The sequence below is a fragment of the Bombina bombina genome, chromosome 5 (assembly GCF_027579735.1).
Source record: "Bombina bombina isolate aBomBom1 chromosome 5, aBomBom1.pri, whole genome shotgun sequence".
In the NCBI taxonomy this organism is placed as follows: domain Eukaryota; kingdom Metazoa; phylum Chordata; class Amphibia; order Anura; family Bombinatoridae; genus Bombina; species Bombina bombina.
Genome location: NC_069503.1, coordinates 818,344,255 through 818,365,066, shown reverse-complemented (window position 1 = coordinate 818,365,066; position 20,812 = coordinate 818,344,255). Strand labels below are relative to the sequence as shown.

The 20,812-nt window shown below is 34.8% G+C and overlaps 1 protein-coding gene across 1 annotated transcript in view; it reads right to left on the bottom strand.

The window, feature by feature from the left end:
* LAMA1 (laminin subunit alpha 1) overlaps positions 1 to 19,823 on the bottom strand; it is a 289,080-nt gene extending 269,257 nt beyond the window's left edge. The window contains exon 1 of the mRNA XM_053714935.1: positions 19,593 to 19,823. Coding sequence (XP_053570910.1) covers positions 19,593 to 19,653 — 61 coding nt within the window. The 5' untranslated portion in view covers positions 19,654 to 19,823. The remainder of the gene's footprint in view (positions 1 to 19,592) is intronic.
* Positions 19,824 to 20,812: the final 989 nt, after the last annotated feature.

Below are 20,812 nucleotides of genomic sequence, written 5' to 3'. Positions count from 1 at the left end.
CATATTGCACTTTGCTTGTGAAATTCCGCCCCCTGCTCATGCTAGCCCAATGGTGTGTGAGTAGGGGGTTGTAAATCATCCCAGGGCGAAGTACCCTGAGTGATTTAGTCTGTTGACTGCTGCTTCCTAACTCTCAGCTGCAGGCTTGTCCATGCATTCCTGTAGCGATCAGCCAACAGAGCTACAGATTGATAAAGAGGGGCCATTAGTTTTAAGCATTTTATCGCCAAGAAATAAAATTTAGGGGTGCAATGCACATACAAAAAAACACTTTATTAAAATAAAATAATGAAAAAATAAATAAAAATTTGAATCAATATATTTGTAATAGTATCTGTAATGTTCTCTTTAAATGTAATATTTGAATTATGCAGTATTACAAATAGAAAAATTCAAATCAATATATTTGCATCTATTATGTATTAATTTACTAAATTCCCTACCATATGAACAATTGAACATCTAAATAGTATTTGTTAAATTTAATGTTACATTTGAAATTTCAAATGTGGATATTCGATCTAATTATGAATATGAACATTCAAAAACTAAAGTAACATTCGTAAACCAGAAATAACATTTGATTACCAAATTTTAATGGTCTTTCATTCTTATCAACATTTGATTGTCCAAAACAAAGGTCCACAGGACTATTCATTCTATCAAGCTAATTGCACTTTTTACCACATTCACCCATCACTAACACATATATTAACAAACACTTTGGAGCCCTTTCCACTCAAATACCTTAAAATAAGAAAAATTATTTGTATTAAATTTTAAAATTTAATAATGTGTTTACTGTAAATATTTACATTCCAGTGTTCTTCACATAATAGAAAATGTTCTTTGTGTGTATATATATATATATATATATATATATATATATATATATATATATATATATATATATATATATATATTTAAAAAAAATCATTCATATATAAATATATCATTAAAAATAAAATGAAATTTTCTATGTGAAGAGCTTTAAAATGTAAATATTCATAGCTACCTTTGGTTTTAAGTGGTAAATGTTAGGCTTTTTTTGGAAAGTGTACTCCATTAAAAGTCTATGGGGAGAAAAAGTTAATGCAGTCTTGATATTCGAAGTCCCGAAGTTAACGCACAATGGGTTTTGCTTGCACCCAAACAATTTACTTTCAACCTGTTTACTTCCAGTGCTATTTGCACATGTGCAAAATCACTAAATAGGACGCCACTTGTAATCTGGCCTTTTGTTAAAATTATTTTTATTCTTTTTTTCACTGTACGCGTTCAATGGCAAAAAGAGAAGGGGCCATGACAAGCCATTATTAACAAACAATAACTTATCATTTTTGATATGTGATCACTGTGACTGGATGTCACAGTAATCACATGACCATGGGCCATTTTTTTGTAAATTTCTGGACCGCCTCACTCCTGAGGCATCTAGTGATTGGCATTTGAGCTTGATACCAGCATGCACTGGGCATGCTGGTATCTAGTCTTCATTTAAAGGGATATTAAACAGTAAATGCATGCTAGACATAATGATGTATTCAAAGCAAAGATTTCCCTTAGAATAATATTTTGCTGTATTTTTATCCTTAAATTAGTTGTTTAAATATTGATGATATAAGTGTAAAAGTTTGTTTTTATAGAGTACTCTAGATTCTATATAGTAATGGGTGCCGCCTAGGGTTGCCACCTGTCCGTGGATTGGCTCGTACACTTTGGGTTGCCATTTGTGTGTGTGTGTGTGTCTTTGTGTGGAAGTGTGTCTGAGTGTTGGAGTGTGTGTGAAAGAGTTTCCTTGTGTGTGTAAGTGTCTTTGTGTGTGAGAGTGTGTGTCTTTGCATTTGACAGTGTCTTTCTGTGTGTGTGAGTTTGTGTGAAAGTTTCTTTGTGAGAGAGTGTGTGTAAGAGAATTAGTGTCTTTGTGTGTCTGTGTGTGTGAGACAACGTATGTGAATGTGTGCTAGTATGTTGGAGAGTGTGAGAGTAAGTGTGTGTGAGATAGTGTGTGAGAATGTGAATATCTATGTGCGAGTTTGTGTTTATGTACTATAATACAAAATGTGTACTTTAGAAAAAAGATTTTGCTTTGCTATGCACAGCGCAAGAATGTTCAGGTTTGGCCTGAACTAAAGGTAGCAACCCTAGTGCCACCATGTTTGAAAAAGTTTTTTTAATTTTATTAGTCTATGCTATTGTCTGTTTTATGTTCCTAATTGTTTGCTGCAAGATAGATAGATTAAGTTAAAACTTCATTTTAGACATGGTGGCATACATTACTTTACAGAAACTCAGTGGAATTAAAAAAAAATGGCAATTTTCAGAGTAAAATTAATGGAAAAGGGGACAAAATAAATAATAAAAGTATACTACAAAATTAAATATTTTATATTACAATATCATACAGTTTAATATCCCTTTATGTATACAATCAAACTGTTATTTCTAACAGTTATTGTACTGTTGCTGGATAGCCTCACATTCAGGCTTCAAGCAGCAGCATGAGATAAACGCTGATTGCATAAATGGAGGCACCCCACTGACAGACATAGGATCACAGGGACACATGTTCTCCATTATGCTCTTTCTGCACTATTTCACTCCTGAGACATGAGAGATATATTGCGGTCCTGCCAACAGTACTGAGAATGGCGCGCTAACAACCTAGGACACAGCCCACTTACAGGGTACAGCGATTGTCCTTAAGGGCTGGTCACTAAGAGGTTAAGAGATAAGCTCAGTAACACCACCAAGATCACGTTTCCTCCTTTACTCTTATCTCTTACTCAAGCCCTGTCATAAATGATTTGTTTAAACTGAAAATTCACTAAACTTTAAAGGGGCAATGTCAAAAGAAGGTATTTAAAAATATTTTTCATTTTTAACTCTTTCACTGCTAAGCATTTTAAAACCCTGGATGACTTATTGGATGTTAGAGGTTAAAATATTGAGGGCAAAGGGCTGCCAGTACTTTGTGGGAGGGGACTGCATGTGTGATGGGTCCATGGCATGCCTGGGAGGTGATTGGTCAGACACTGATTACCAGGACACAGAGAGGCTGCGGGCAAAAAGCTGGTGTTTTGTTTGTGAGGTGCCCACACCTTTTATGGTTTCACATTTTTTATCAATTTACCTTTCGAAAGCACAAAACATTAGGACACTATGCCTGTATTATTCAATTAAAAACTATAAATATTTAATATTCATCACCATCTTGCAATTTATATAAGAATACATATAAATAAAACATCTATCCATAACTAAATACATTTCATTTTCAAACTACTCAAAATTCTAATTTCAGAGTGATGATATAACCATTTTTGACAATGTTTCAATGTTTACAAACTAATATGTCTGTCTAAATGTACATAGTGTAGTAAAAATAGTTTTTTCAAAGAATTAAACAGTATATACACTTGCACCGAAATGTTTCTTATATACATCCATAAAATGTCAAATATATTCCACTCACCCAGTCCTCCCATTACTTTGGATACTAGCAGGTTTAATCAGAGAAACAATGATGTATGAGCCCCGAGTAACAAAATAATAAAAAGAGGTTGGCAGTTGCGGACTATGATGATAAGGACATGAAAAACAATATTTGAATGGTGGGACACCCCCTCTTATAAAAGAGTGGTTTGGTGACATATTTCTATGGTGACAGAGAGGGAAAGGTCACTTGTTAGCTGGATGGAAGCATGACCATGTTTAAACAGGATTACTAGCTTCAAATAAGGGATATCATGTCCCTTTATGCACTGTGCTCTGCAACAGATTTTTTGTATGCTTCTGGCTCTATCACCTGGTAGCCACTTAAAGGGACAGTCTACACCAGAATTTTTATTGTTTTAAAAGATAGATAATCCCTTTATTACCCATTCCCCAGTTTTGCATAACCAACACAGTTATATTTATATATGTTTTACCTCTGTGATTATCTTGTATCTAAGCCTCTGCAAACTGCCCCTTTATTTCAGTTCTTTTGACAGACTTGCAGTTTAGCCAATCAGTGCCTGCCTGCTCCCAGATAACTTCACGTGCACGAGCACAGTGTTATCTATATGAAATACATGAACTAACACCCTCTAGTGGTGAAAAACTGTTAACATGCATTCTGAAAAGAGGTGGCCTTCAAGGTCTAAGAAATTAGCATATGAACCTCCTAGGTTAAGCTTTCAACTAAGAATACCAAGAGAACAAAGCAAAATTGGTGATAAAAGTAAATTGGAAAATTGTTTAAAATTACATGCTCTATCTGAATCATGAAAGTTTTGTTGGCCTAGACTGTCCCTTTAAGTAAATTATTATTATATTATTTATAATGCTTCAACAGAGCTTTACCAGAATGATTACAGGGTTCTGGTTCCTAGATAATTTTAATACAAGTGATTGAACCCCTCTGTATATATGGTTTGTAAATATATATATTTCACAATTCAGATAGAGCATACAATTTCAAACATTTTTATAATTTACTTCCATTATCAAATGTTCATTGTTTTTATGTTATCTATTGTTGAAAAGCAGGAAGGTGAGTTCAGGAGTGTGCACATGTCTGCAGCACTATATGGCAGCTGTTGTGCAACACTGTTATACACTAGATGCTAGCACTATTTCCTGTCATGTAGTGCTCCAGACATGTGCACGCTTTCTAGCTAGATATTTCTTCAACAAAGAATAACATGAGAATGAAGCTAATCTTATAATAGAAGAATATTAGAAACTTTTTAAAAGCTGTATTCTCTGTCTAAATCATGAAATAAAAGCTTTGAGTTTTGTGTCCCTTTAAGGAAGTCTGTGCTTCTTTGGCATACAAATAATACCCATATGCTATATAGTTAAAAAAAAAAAAAAAGGACCAAATAAAATTCTTACGTTTTATATCAGATATTAAAATAGCAAACCTAGAATAAATGGTAAGACATACTTGAACAACAGTTAACACCTTGTAATTACACAACATTTCTGTCCTGTTGCTCTAGAATAATATATCAGCCAAGTCTAAACATTTTCAAAACAAATTAATATTTTTCTGCAAATTGTTTTTAAACAGACACATTTTTAACTTGCCTTATTTGGAAGCGCCAATCTGGGCTTCAGTCTGCAGCAAAGCTAATAGTCACTGTGTTAGTATAAAGTGCAGTTTTTTTATCTGCTATAGCTAATAAGGTAAAGATATGTAGCAGGGGTAGCCTTGTGAAATCTGCAGTATGCAATTCCAGTATTCTAAAAAGAGATTGTTTAACCACATCAATGACAGACAACTATTTTTCTAAAACATTTAAAAGTTGTAACATCAAGAATTTGCTCAGTGTTAGTGAGTGACATTGAGGATAACAGTAAAATGTATTCATGAATGGTCTAGACAGCTTTAAACAAAAGCAAACTACTGGAGGCAAACATCTGCAAATCTTTGTCAAAGCTTTGTAACTGGAGGCTCTAAGCCTTTCAATGCAGGAACATCTGAAAACACTAAAATTATTATTTTCCTGAAAGTCCATGTGGTTTAAGGGGAAATTCCACACAGATTTATCGCTGCTTCAGTTTGTGTATTATACTGAAATTATTGTTGGTTCATGTGCATTATACTTTTATTAAAGGGACATTGTACACTAGATTTTTCTTGGCATAAATGTTTTGTATATGATCCATTTATATATCCCACCTGGGGGTGTTTTTGTAAAAAAAAATGTATAGTTTTGCTTATTTTTAAATAACAATGTGCTGATTTTTCAGACCAAGCCCCAACGTTTTAGATGTATACTGATGTCTACAGACTCCTGGTTGTGTAATGGGTCTTTTCATATGCAGGAGAGGGGGGGGGGTGCCTGCCTGTTCCTGCTTTTCCAACCCCTTTCACTGGGTGCCCCAACCTAACCTCATCAACAGTGCTAAACTGGGAGCTTCTGAGGAAGTTTTTAAAAGGTTTTATACTGGATATTTATATCAGTATCTGTGCATACTCTTCTCTTTAGTAGTGTCTATTACATGCAGTTATAGGAAAATTGGTGTATACAGTCCTGTAACTATATACTACAATTAAATAAGGACAATATATGTGAAATACATGGCATTGGCTACCTACAGTGTGTATTTAAATATATTGTGTTTTTTTCACAAACTATTGCAAAGCACATACTGTACCTAAATAACGACATATACCCACAATATAAGTCTATAATTTAGCAATTGTATCCACTATGAGCACATAAATGCACTTAATGTACAATAAATGACATTAGCATGCACAATATTGACTTTTATATCACATTTATCTAATGAAACCACAATAAGGTACTTTGTGTATAAACAAAGGCAGCTGACAATAATAAAATAGCTCTCGTAGTAGCTTCTTGGTTGACATCAATTAAATCAATAAAATAAAGTTACAATTTCCTAATGATAAGCAGATAACAGTGAGCCCAGTCCCTTACGGCTAATTAACATCTCACTGTGAAAAAGTCTGCACTACAGGAAACTTCTCTTGCAAATCTTCACATGAGACTTACTGGAGCATCAGATGTGATATTCAAGGATAAGGGACTATTCAGGTACTTGTCATAAAGCAAGTAGATAGTAACGTCATCTTTTACAACTAACTTGCACAGCACAAGCCAGTTCAAGTCGGCTGTATAGGAAGATCAGATGCCTTTCTAGTAGCTAGCAGAAGTATAGCAAGTTGATTGGAAGGTTACAGCTTTGTGGTCAGACCTAATATACTTCATTGACTGTTTCGGATTATCATTGGGGATCATACTATATAAACTGCCATTTGCAATAATTGATTACTAAACAAAAATCAATTTTTAAATAAAGAATAAAGTCAAGACTCTAGTTAGCTTTTTATCGAGTCTAACTTAGACCCCCATTAATGAAGCTACAAGCAGATATGTATTTAAAGGGACCTTAGTAATAGTAGTCTTAAAGTGAAGGTAAACTTAGCTGTATTACTGTGCACTTATCTGCAATACAGCAAAAATCAATGGTACTTTCATTCATCAAAATCCTAAAATGTATCTCTATTATTAGTTTTTTAATTTATTAGCAGCAATCTTACAAGCGTTAGATTCAACCCGTTTTTTGTTGTTTTTTTCAGCTTTTTGGTCACGTTGAGTTTCTGGCCAATTGACTTCCTGGCCGTTAGGCGGCCGTCATTTGACGTCACCGCTATCTCAAAAGCTCTGCGCATGCGTTAGGTTACTTCCTCTCCATTGAAAACCAAGCGCGTTGCCGAGATCAATGACGCTTGCATGATGCTTGCTATTTGTAATGCAAAAGGGCATTAACGCATGCGCATTATGTGAGATTCTGGATGTTTTGCGCATGCGCTGTATTTTACGAAGCCGGGCACGAGCATTGTAGGCACGTATAGAGCGGGTGGGAACGCTCTATACGTTATAAGCTAAAGAGAGAGGAAATGGACGGTGGGCGGAGATTGGAACAGAACTGTCGGGTAGAACAAATATATTTTTAAAAGAAATATGTTAGGTTAAAAAAAAAACAAAGTTAGCGACTGCATTTTGCAAGGTGATAGATAAAATAATGTTTACAGAAAGAGAAAACTTTACCTTCACTTTAATCTTACTGACCTTCACAACAATCATTTTCAGTTCACAAATAATTTGCAGTGAGCATAATTTCTGAACTCCACCATTACTCACTAATCAAACTGTTTCACAGTAGGTCTTTTTTTAACATCATAAGCATTTTTAATCAACCATGTAAATGTGTCAATGCCCTGCTCTAAGCAGTGCCTGTGAATCATTGAATGGTATTGCCCAGCATACAGAAAAGCTCAGGCACCTTTTAACAGTCTTCAGTACAGGCAAATACTGCTGATGTATACTGCAATAGAAGCAGGCAATATAAATAATGAATGTCTATGACATTTTTATAGTGTTTAATTCAAATTTTATGTTGGATTTAATTTAGTGTTTAATACCCCATTAAAGGGACATTACATTTTCATTAAATATTGTGTCCCCTTCTTCTGTAATTTAACTAAAAATTGTTGGTTTTCTAAATGCCACTGGGTTTCTATAAAGTAATGAGTACTGTCATCTTTAAATGTAGGTTTCTCCTTATCTCAGTGTGCAAACAAGGCTGTGTAGGAAAATAGGTCTATTAAAGGGACATGGAAACCAACATTTTTCTTTCAAAATTCAAACCGAACATAATATTTTAAACAATTGTTTAATGTACTTCTATCATCAATTTTTTTTCATTATCTACTTGGTATCCTTTGTTGAAGCAGCAATGCACTACTGGGAGCTAGCTATACACATCAGGTGAGTCAGTGATGAGATGCATATATTTGAAGCCACCAATCACCAGTAAGCTCCCAGTAGTATGTTGATGTCCCACAGAATACATAGGTATTCATTTCAATAGAGGTTACCAAGATAATGAAGCAAACTAGATAACTAAAGTAAATTGGAAAGTAGTTTAAAATGGCAAGTTCTATCTGAAACTGTAAAAGGTGAATCTTTGCTTTCATTACATCATTATGGCCAGAATGTATTTACTCTTCTATTAAAGAGACATTCAATTCAAAATAAACTTTTGTGATTCAGAAAGAGCATATAGTTTTAAGACACTTTCCAATTTACATCCAATATAAAATTTTACACAGTCTTTCTGGGGAACATGATCCTACTGTGCACAAGCTCACAGGGTATACATAGACTAGTCTGTGATTGGCTGATGTCTGTCACATGGTACAGGGGGCTGGTGAATAGGAGGAAAACATTAATTTGTCAGAAAAAAATCTACTGCTTATTTGAATTTCAGAGTAGGTATTTTAAATTGTTGTCTTTTTACTATGTACTTGTTAGTTATGCAATTCTACTGCATTGGGTGGTCCGTTAAGCATTCTTATACAGCAACATCTGTATGTATGTAATTGTATTTATAGTTTTTGTTAAATTATTTTAAGACACAGTAGAGTAGACTCATCATTTCTAGAAAAAAAAGACCTGCTTACCTATTACATTGTTAACCTGCTTTCCTCTACACAAAAATATATTTATCATTCATCTCTCTGAAGGCTTGCCTAATATTAATATCACCTAAAATATATTCTTGTGTTTAACTTAAAGGGACACTGTACCCAAAATTGTTCTTTTGTGATTCAGATTGAGCATGAAATTTTAAGCAACTTTCTAATTTACTCCTAATATCAAATTTTCTTCATTCTCTTGGTATCTTTATTTGAAATGCAAGAATGTAAGTTTAGATGCCGGCCCATTTTTGGTGAACAACCTGGGTTGTCCTTGCTGATTGGTGGATAAATTCATCCACCAATAAAAAAGTGCTGTCCAGAGTACTGAAACCAAAAAAAGCTTAGATGCCTTCTATTTCAAATAATGATAGCAAGAGAACGAAGAAAAATTGATAATAGGAGTAAATTAGAAAGTTGCTTAAAATTGCATGTTCTTTCTGAATTACAAAAGAATAAATTTGGGTTCAGTGTCCCTTTAAATTAAAGATTGTGTTTTTATTTTTGCCTTTTCTATAATATTCTATTTATAGGAGCCAGAGAAAGCGAATTTGTAGCAAACTAGCAACACACTTAACTCTTTAATATGCTTCGGAATTAATAATTTAAGCCTGAATATTTAGGCTTTTTTCCAGCCATGCTTTCACTATATTGCTACAAAACATTAATTAACTGTGTGACGCAGGGTAATTGTATTGCAGACAGTATGGCACTGATGGATGGGGGAAGGATTCCCAAGCAGTGTACAATGCTGTGACAATAAACAACCAGACACATTCTAAACCTAAGCTTGAAATAAATTACATGCAGGCTGCAAAGAAAATCTGCATAAACAAAGGTTAAATAGAGGTCTGGTACACAAAACTTTCCATTTATAGAAATTCAATTATTTTTATACTATTGTGCACTTGTGACTTTAAATCTAGAAAAATAACCCATTACAATGTGGAAAAAAAGCAAAAGTGAATAGTAAACAAAACAAATAATGTATCCTTTTTACTGCAATACTTGAGTATCAATAAAATTATTAGAACATAAAAAATGTCTATAGTTCTTTGCAAACAATATGTTTCTACATGTTACTTTGTGCAGAAATATGTTATATTTTCTATACAGTAAAGCAAGTAACAACTTTAGGGATAAAAAAAAGAAAGAAAACTCCAACTTTCAGAACTGTCTATTCACCCAAAAACTATAGTGCATTGTTCTGTCACTGATGGTATCACAGCATGTCAGCAAGGAAATGCCTAAAGAAAAGCATCTGTTTAGTTATGGTAAACAAAAAAGAGCCAAGAACAAAGCCTCTTTCTGATTGTGCAAGCAAACACTAACGTACAGTGTACAAATTCACTTCTTACACTTTCCCTAGCCAACAATCCATGAAAAAGGACTACAGTGATAAAGGAAAGGGGTACCCAGACCTTAATACAGATTGGATAAACCTTTTTTGTTTTGCTTTGTTTTTTCCTTCTTTTTGTTTAATAAATGTAGACATGTAGAACCAATAAATATAGATTTATTTTTATTTGTATTTTTTTAAACTTGAGGATATAGTTGTGAAGCAAATTATACTTGGCTTAAATGCAATTTCCCTTATTTTACTTTGTGTTGTACTATTGATACTGGTGGCCTTAAAGAAGTGGCCTTGTGTTATAGAAATAAGCACTTACATATCTACTGGTAGATTATAGGCTTCCATTTGAGCACAGGCGATCCAAGTTGTAAAATGTATGCATGGGTGCTATTAATTCAGGTGAAATCATATTCAATGTTACTTGATCACAGAAATGATCAATGAGATAAGAAAATTAGGTGATAATTTGAACAGTTTTAGGTACACATCAACATCAATTAAAGTATCAAAAATGATGAACGTTATATTAACATATATTAAACACATATGAGTGGCTACATCACATTTTTTTTTTTCACTCAGAGGGCTATAAAAGTGACATTCTATAAAAACACTACAGCGCTAAGATTTTAGGGGGTTGAGGGAGGACCACCACACAGCACAAAATAATAATAATAAATAAAAACATTTTAAAAAGTTCAAAAATGCATAGTCAGACTCTCTGCCAGCACCTAAGATGGTGGTGACCAGTCAGATATGAGAGAGGGAAAAAGCTGTTTGGGAGGGATAAGGTAGGGATCAGGGCGTGGGAGGTGTCAGGTGGAAGGGTAATTTCTGTTCTGCATCAAAAAGCTAATTGATTAACCCCTTCACTGCCAGGAATTTAAAACAAGGTGCACAGCTGCAATAAGCGACATTCTTATTGCCAAAAATCAATGGCAACGCCATGCTTGTCTGCTATTTCTGAACTGCAGTAGACGTGTGTAAATAATTTCACTGAGAAACTCAAAGTTTGACCGCCAAATAGTGGAATGAAATATTCCAAAATGGGCCTGGATCCATACCTTTGGTTCTCTACTTTAAAAATATATATCGTTTTTATATGTAAATTAAAAAATCAATAACCCTATGTCTGTTTAAATGGAGTGATAGCAAAAGTGCTAAAAATTCTAGGGTACTTTGGGCAAGTTTTTTTCTCTGAAATAACAGGTAAAGAAGGGGTTAAGCAGCTATCTTACAGATAAGCAGTATTAACCAAACCCTGTTATGAAACAATACTGTAAATAATATGAAAATGTTTAAATTTTGTCAGTACATATTCTTTTTCCTGTAAATCTATATTCCCTGGTTTTATGTATGAAAATGCTGATAAATAGCCCAGCAAATATGAACATAAACTGTTCCATACCTGAATGTTTTGAGCTTTATAAGCATTCAAATAACAGTATGGGCAAACTTCATTTACCAGGAAGCATGCTCATTTACACAGACATTCAGGGCAATTGTACACCTCCCCCGAATGAATTGGTTTTTGAAGAGTCATCTCCAATTGAGTACAAAGAGACCAACTCCACAGATGGTTTTCATTAGTGATAACAATAAACACAGGGGAGTTATGTCATTTAACTACAGGCTTTCATCTAGGAATAAAGGATCCATCTTGAAACATTATGGACATTGAAAAACCTATACCACATAAAGGACTATACAAATCAAATAAATGGTATTTAAGTTTTTTTGTGATTTGCTCACACTAAGTTAAAACTTAAAACACATTTTTAACTAAAAGTCTACAATATTTCCTGAAATGGTTTACTAGAGAAAGATATGAACTGAAATAGAATTCACAGCTGAAGTACAGTATAGCAGAAGCCAACCGTAACTTTGTACAGCACATGAAAAGAATATTGTTTTTTCTTTTATGTGCGCCAGCAAATGCATGGGAGAATTAGTATAATAATGGACTTTATTGTATTCCAGATTATGTGGGCTCCATACAGGGACTGTATAATCAGAACATGTAGGATTTGTGGGTGCTGCTTTTTGCTTTTAAACCTAAACTAGCATCAGTACTGGAAACAAGCAGGAGTTAAAGGGACATTGCTGTGGAAAATGACTTGCTTGTATTTGTTAGAGCATGTTATTTTTGAACTAACTCTGGAACTCACTGGGTTAGATTTCAAGTGGCGCAGTATTTATTTTCACAATCACAAAAACTCAGCTAGAGTTAAGTTTTTTGGTTGCGTTCATATTACAAGTAAAGAAAAAACCTTATTTTGTACAAGCGGTAACCCGAATAGCACGCAAATCCTAACCTGGTAAGGATTGAAGCATAAATGGTGATTGTGCTAGCGAAATCGTGATTTTGCTCAACTTGTAATATCAGCGCAATGAAAAAGGCTTGCAAAAAACAAAATATTGCTTTTGCGCCTCACTTATAATCTAGCCCATTGTGTTTAAACCCTACAAAGGTACATAGATAAATTCCCATTCAGGAACTGATGGTCCTGACCAGAAACCGGTGACCCAAATGATAGCAGATGTTGCACATACCCACCTATCACCAGCTGCCTTTGACTTTGCAAGTTAAATAAATTAAAGCATGTAATGTTTGCACCACAATATTCCTTTAATTTACAAAGTATATAAACAATTTAAAATATCTGTTTTTCTAATAAATTGCTTTTTCTTTTTCACCATTTATGCCCCTGATTCTATCTCCTGCAACAGCCTAGAAGGACATGTTAATGCAAAAATAACTAATTTGCTAGAGCATTTTATTATTACACAAACATCCCTTGGTAACTGTATGTTTAACCATGTGAATGTGCACGACAAATGGTTAAACACATATGTGATACCCCGATGTGCGAGGTGAAATTACGGGCGGCGCGGGTTTCAGCAGTTAACCTGAAGCTTGTGCCGCATATGTAATCTCGCCCATAGTTTTTATAATATTTCCATCTAAATGCAATAAATGACTTTCCAGTAGACTTGCACGGCACTAAGCCTCTCATTAGCTTGGCCCTGGCTCTGTGAAGATGGTCTGGATTAGCGCGAGTCCCCAGCATAGTATAAGTATTTTATCTACTAATGGTAATTTAAAGGAAACGTGTATTAACAAATTTTGTTATTATGTATTCATTTTCTTTCAAATGAGTTTGTGCATTTGTTCAGATATTTGTTTTATGAAAACTAAAGGAATATCCGTATTTTAGTTCTGAATATCTATTTGTAACAAAACTAATGCACATCTTTACTTTCCAGTGAAATCATCCAGTGTATATGACACACGGTGAGAGTTGTACAGCAAACAATAGTCATAATTGAATATTTCATTTTCACTGTATTGCTATCATGTTTATCTACAAGAGAGGCTAAGATACACCCACCTAGATAGCACTGCATATGCTACTATTATATACCTAGCATATTTTGGTATGTTAAGTTTCTCCTATCACAATCGACTCATGAATACATTTTCCTAACTGCACACGCTGATTTTTGCATGTTCAATTTAAAACAACCGAAAAATATTAAATGTTCACTGCTAAACTATCATAGAAGAAAACAGCTAACTAGTCAAGAAGAAAGCTGTAGGCGGAGCTTGGAGTTTATTTTCAGCTAATAGCAAACAATGATTATTTAAAAGTTTCATGTACTTCTTACAAGCTTATAGATGTGGAACTTGTTTCAAGATGCTTGTCTGGTATGTAACAATGAGTAATAAAGAATTAATATTGGGTCTAGACTGTCCTTTTAAAGTCACGCCCCTTGGCCTTGCCAGGACCATGCTTTAAATGGACATTTTACTCAAGCAATTTCTCTCCTTAGATTTGTTCCCAATGATCCACTTTACCTGCTAGAGTGTATTAAATTGTTTATAAGTATTTCCTTTACTCTTATATTGACATTTGAAATGGTTGAATCAGCCTGTGGTATCTCTGAAAGTTTTTGACCTTAGGGCCAAGCTATAAATAAGCTGTGTTAACACAGCCAGTAGAAGAAATTACACTCCCAGTGGGTTATAGAAGTGATAAGGTAATAACATTTAAATTTATCACTGTTCTCTCCAAGAATTGGTGATTGGTTTACGGACAGATATAAGATAAAGAAGCAGGTTTATGTGCACAATATGATAAAGTAATGAGATCTGATTATACCAACAAACTCAACCCATTTTATTAGGTTGTGGCTTCAAAACACAACACCAGCTAATTCATATACACAAATAAAGCTTTAAAAGCAAATTCTCAAACATTTAATACTCTGCAGCTGGTAAAAAAAAAGTCATTGGCAACACATTAAGGAAAAAACAATTTTACAGTACAGTGTCCCTTTAAGTAAAGCTTTTATGAGGTGTCAGCATAAGATTTACAGTTTCCTCCTTGTCTATATCCAGGGTAGTGGAATGCTGCAAACTTTGTATTAGCACAACAATAATCAATCTTGACTTTTTTTTTCAGAGGGGGAAAAACCTTCAAGAATCAAATGAGAAAGCATTAAATTGGTTGAAAAAAAGTTGCTTTGAATCATGTGTGGTCAGGTAACAAGTATGGTCACATAACTGGTTCAGAATATGAGAAAATCATTTAATTCATGACACATGCTTCAATCTGCTAAAATATTATTCACCTTTACCGGGGTCTACAGTCCAAGACATCTTTCAATAACTAATTATTCATCAATAAATTTGAAGTAGCATGTTTCAGCATTATGCCGATTCAGGAAATTATAGTTATTGTAAATGGTTGAGAGGATAAAGCATAATCTGCCAAATGTAATCACAGAAAACATGTGATTCCTAAATGTTAAACAACCAAAACAACCCCTCTACCTTTAAAGGGGAAGTCTAGTCAAAATTAAACTTTCATGATTCAGATAGGGATACGTCCTCAAAAAAAAGGCAGTTAATGCCTGAGAACGTACCCTGCACGTCAACGGTTTGGAAAGCAGCTGGAAGCGATCCTGCTCGCTTCCAGCTGCTTTCCGGTTATTGCAGTGATGCCTCGATATGGAGGCATCCTGCAATAACTTTTTTAAGCCATCCGGTGCAGAGAGAGCCACTCTGTGGCCCTCTCTGCACCGGAGATCGGTGGCTCCTTGCGTTGGTGGGTGGGAGCCGGACCGGGAGGCGGGTGGCGGCCATCGATGGCCCTGGTTATCTGCAGGGGGGGCGGGATCGTGGGCGGGGATGAGCGGGGGCGCGCACGGACGCGCGCGCGTGCACGGGAGGGCGGGGGGCGGGTGCGTGCACGGGGAGGGAGCGGGTGGGAACCGCTACACTACAGAAAATATCTTAAAAAAAAGTTTGTAAATGCCTTTTTATTAAAAAAAAAAAAAAGATCAGCAAGGTGGTGGGTGTTTGTCTGTGTGGGGGGGGAAGCTACACTACAGAAAAAATCCAAATAAATATAAAAAAACCACTTTTTTTTTGCAAACTGGGTACTGGCAGACAGCTGCCAGTACCCAAGATGGCCCCCAATGAGGCAGAGGGGATGGTCAGAGAGCGGTTTTGGGGGGGATCAGGGAGGTTGGGGGCTAAGGGGGGGATCCTACACCCTAGCATATGTAAATATGCTAAACATTTTTTTTTTTTTTTTAAAAAAACCCTTTTATTTTAGTACTGGCAGACTTTCTGCCAGTACTTAAGATGGCGGGGACAATTGTGGGGTGGGGGAGGGAAGGGAGCTGTTTGGGAGGGATCAGGGGGTGGGATGTGTCAGGTGGGAGGCTGATCTCTACACTAAAGCTAAAATTAACCCTGCAAGCTCCCTACAAACTCCCTAATTAACCCCTTCACTGCTAGCCATAATACACGTGTGAGGCGCAGCAGGATTTAGCGGCCTTCTAATTACCAGAAAGCAACGCCAAAGTCATATATGTCTGCTATTTCTGAACAAAGGGGATCCCAGACAAGTATTTACAACCATTTGTGCCATAATTGCACAAGCTGTTTGTAAATTATTTCAGTGAGAAACCTAAAATTGTGAAAAATTTAACTTTTTTTTCAATTTGATCGCATTTGGCGGTGAAATGGTGGCATGAAATATACCAAAATGTGCCTAGATCAATACTTGGGGTTGTCTACTATACTACACTAAAGCTAAAATTAACCCTACAAGCTCCCTAAAAGCTCCCTAATTAACCCCTTAACTGCTGGGCATAATACACTTGTGGTGCGCAGTGGCATTTAGCGGCCTTCTAATTACCAAAAAGCAACGCCAAAGCCATATATGTCTGCTATTTCTGAACAAAGGGGATCCCAGAGAAGAATTTACAACCATTTATGCCATAATTGCACAAGTTGTTTGTAAATAATTTCAGTGAGAAACCAAAAGTTTGTGAAAAAATTTGTGAAAAAGTGAACGATTTTTTGTATTTGATCGCATTTGGCGGTGAAATGGTGGTATGAAATATACCAAAATTGTCCTAGATCAATACTTTGGGATGTCTACTAAAAAAAAATATATACATGTCAAGGGATATTCAGGGATTCCTGAAAGATATTAGTGTTCTAATGTAACTAGCGCTAATTTTGGAAAAAAGTGGTTTGGAAATAGCAAAGTGCTACTTGTATTTATGGCCCTATAACTTGCAAAAAAAGCAAAGAACATGTAAACATTGGGTATTTCTAAACTCAGGACAAAATTTTGAAACTATTTAGCATGGGTGTTTTTTGGTGGTTGTAGATATGTAACAGATTTTGGGGGTCAAAGTTAGAAAAAGTGTGTTTTTTTCAATTTTTCCTCATATTTTATATTTTTTTTTATAGTAAATTATAAGATATGATGAAAATAATGGTATCTTTAGAAAGTCCATTTAGTGGCGAGAAAAACGGTATATAATATGTGTGGGTACAGTAAATGAGTAAGAAGAAAATTACAGCTAAACACAAACACCGCAAAAATGTAAAAATAGCCTTGGTCCCAAACGGACAGAAAATGGAAAAGTGATGTGGTCATTAAGGGGTTAAACAACTTTCCAATTTACTTTTATTAGCAAATTTGCTTTGTTTTCTTGGTGGTATTTTTAAAAAGCTCAACCTAGGTAGACTCAAACTGATTTCTAAAATGTTAAAAATCACCTCTTAGCACAGAGCATTTTGAACATTTTTCACAGTTAGATAGTACTACTTAATGTAGTTAGATAGTACTAGTTAATGTGTGTCATGTAGATAACATTGTGCTCACTCTCGTGGAGTTATATAGGAGTCTGCAATGCTTGGCTAAATTGCATGTCTGTCAAAAGCACTGAGATAAGGGTCAGTCTGCAGAGGCTTAGATGCAAGGTAATCACAGAGGTAAAACATATATTAATATAACAGTGTTGGTTATGGAAAACTGGGGAATGGGTAATACATGGATTATCTGTCTTTTTAAACATAACAATTTTAGTGTAGACTGTCCCTTTAAGATAAAGTTCAATTAAAAGGAAAATAAACACCTTCATATTGTTACATAAAACTTTTAGTTATGCATAATTAAACAATTTTGCATTAAACTTGACTATTTTTTCTCCCTTTTCATGTAATTTAGCTCTGAAAATTGAGTATGTTGTACGTCTCAGAATTTGATATATACACTGTGATAACTTCCCAAGGCTAACTCTGCTTTATAACGTTCCCTAATTGGCTTTAACTGATGAATACTGCAAAACAATGCATTTTATACCAACTTTTCAACCAAGGATAGTCTTGTAAAGCCCAGATTGGCTTCATCAAATAAGGCAAATGGTGGGTGGAGTTTAACTTAAAACAAATTGCAGCAAAACGGATGTAATCGCAAATAATGTACTATCCCTTTAAATCCTCCTTTTATCCAATTAATTATTGTGGAGTTTCTTTTCACTTATTCAGTAAGTAGCACCTTTTTATTTTTTAGATATAAATAGTATCACCCTCTTAAATTGACAAACCAATACACCATATTGTGTGAGCCCTTCATCTTCAGTTATCGTGAGCTGTCTGTTAAAGGAGACAGGGATATTAACCTGAACCAAAAGGGGCCATAGCAGAGACTGAAGAGCTGTAGTGATTATCCAACATACTTCAGTTATAGAAAAAATACAGTAATAACTTACATGCTCTCCACTTCACAGAGTAAACAGCCTCCACTGTCTCAACAAAGATAATCAGGATAAGGGATTGTAAAATGTATAAAGACTTAAAGAGATAGGAAAGTCTAAATGAAACTTGAATGATTGAAACAGAGCATGTCATTTTAAGGCACTTTAAATTTGCTTCTACTTTCAAATGTACTTTGTTCTCTTGGTATCCTTTGTTAATCAGGAATATGTACATATGCTACACTGCTGGGAGCTAGCTGCTTACTGGTGCGGTGGCTGCACAGATGTTTTCAGTTAACTCCCAGTAGTGCATTGCAGCTCCTTCAGCAAAGAATACCAAGAACATGTGTAATGTGTGTGTATATGTATATTTATATAGAAAAGGTAATATAGAGAAGGCGGTACTGCAGAAATGTTTTTATTACACACTAGATTAACATTATACATTTACATTAAAGTTATTACATCTCTTTCAGTTTATCAAGGCAATATTACAGTCTGACAATCAATTATCTGCTGTGGAATACCGTGTAGGCAATGGCATAGACTATTTACATATGCATTTAGTGTCATTACAGAGCCAACCACATATGTGGCAAAATCCAAACACAGGAAGAATATTTAAAATTTGCAAAAAAGTTCTCTCTTTCATTTACCATACTTAGAAACAAAAACAGAAAGAAAATGAGAAATTCTAGCAATTGTCCTAGAGAAAGTTCCACATCCCCACTTTAACTGCATAGATTGCTATGGTAAATCCAATTCTATCTATCATCTATTTAATATAATCTATCATCTATCTATCTATCTATCTATCTATCTATCTATCTATCTATCATCTATCTATCTATCATCTATTTATCTCTAATCTACCTTCCCATCTAATTACTTTTTATTTACATATGTAATTATATATTATTATCTAATTACATATTTATCTAATCTAGTGCATATCATCTATCTAGCTATCTACCTTTAAATCGTATGCAATATATGGTTTTATATTAGCATCATTACTTAGCTTTTCAATAGCTGTCTGCTTTGATAAACTAAATAATCGCATAGTATGATGTGAATACGCAAATCTCGTTAAATGGATTAACCTGAACAGCTCAGTTCTGCTCCTTCTGCACATATAGAGATGGGGTGGGTGTAGTAAGCTCTCACCTCTTAGCTGGCACTGTACTGAAGCGCTCAGCAACAAAACCAGCAGCACCCGGCATTGCATTTCTCACAGTGCATAGGACACCAAATTTGATCTGGCAGCTTCTTGGAGGGAGGACAGGGAAGAGTGCCACGAATTGCTCTTGATTATTTATTTATCATCCGTGATAGGGATCTCCATGCACTCCCAGCCAGCAGCTCTTTATTCTGTCCCCAGCAGATTCCTCTTATTACTCATTCAGGATCTTCACCCATCCAAAGTCCTCCAGTAAAAGGGCATTAAGGGAGGGGGAGGAGGAAAAACCATTCACACAAAGAGGGAGGATCAATTCTACAGCACCGAGCTAAAGAATAACTTCTAGTATGTTTTGTGTGTGTGCTTCAGGCTGTAATATCTGATGGATTTGCTGAAAGAAAACCGTTAAGCTGGAGCTTGGAGAGGTTTAGGTCTAAAGTATTATTCTGTTAAAGAAGGAAAATGTCACCCCTGAAGGAGGACTGGTGTGGCCCAGCAGTATCTAAAGTAGCTGCAAACTTTGTTGTGGAATGTTAGCTGAGTAATTTAGGTATCAAGACGTTGCATGAAAGGATGCAATTTAATTATATTGTTAATAAAAACGACTAGATTTTGGATTAGTTTTACCCTTTTTATAGTAATAAACTATTTGCGAATCAGTGACTAAGAGCATGCAAGCAATTCTTACAAATATTATGTTGTTGTTGATTAATATATAAAAAGTACACAGTGTACAGGATAATATAAATACAAAAATACAGCAGGAATTTGTTTTATATTTATATATTATGAGTTAGGTTTACCTTTTTTTTTTTTTTTTTAAATATTATTATTATTATTATTAGCAGTTATTTGTTGAGTGGCAACATATTACAAAACATTTCAATTCTTTTTCTAAGAAAAAAAAAATCCTAATGATTTTAAATAACTTATTCTTTATGAAATACAGAAAACCTACATTTATCTTGTAACTATATCAACCAATCCCTACGTCCCTTCAATTTACTAAAAAAAAAATATTTAGACATTTATGGTCTATTTACAGTCATTGATGTCATGCCATTCTGAGCTAAATTGAAGGGCCATAATAGTAAAAAAAAATACATGCTCTAATCCATTAGATAATGCAATTTTACTGCTATCAACCCTGCTCTACTGTATGTTTAACCCCAGCAAATGAGTTAAACTCATAGTAGAAGTGTCACTT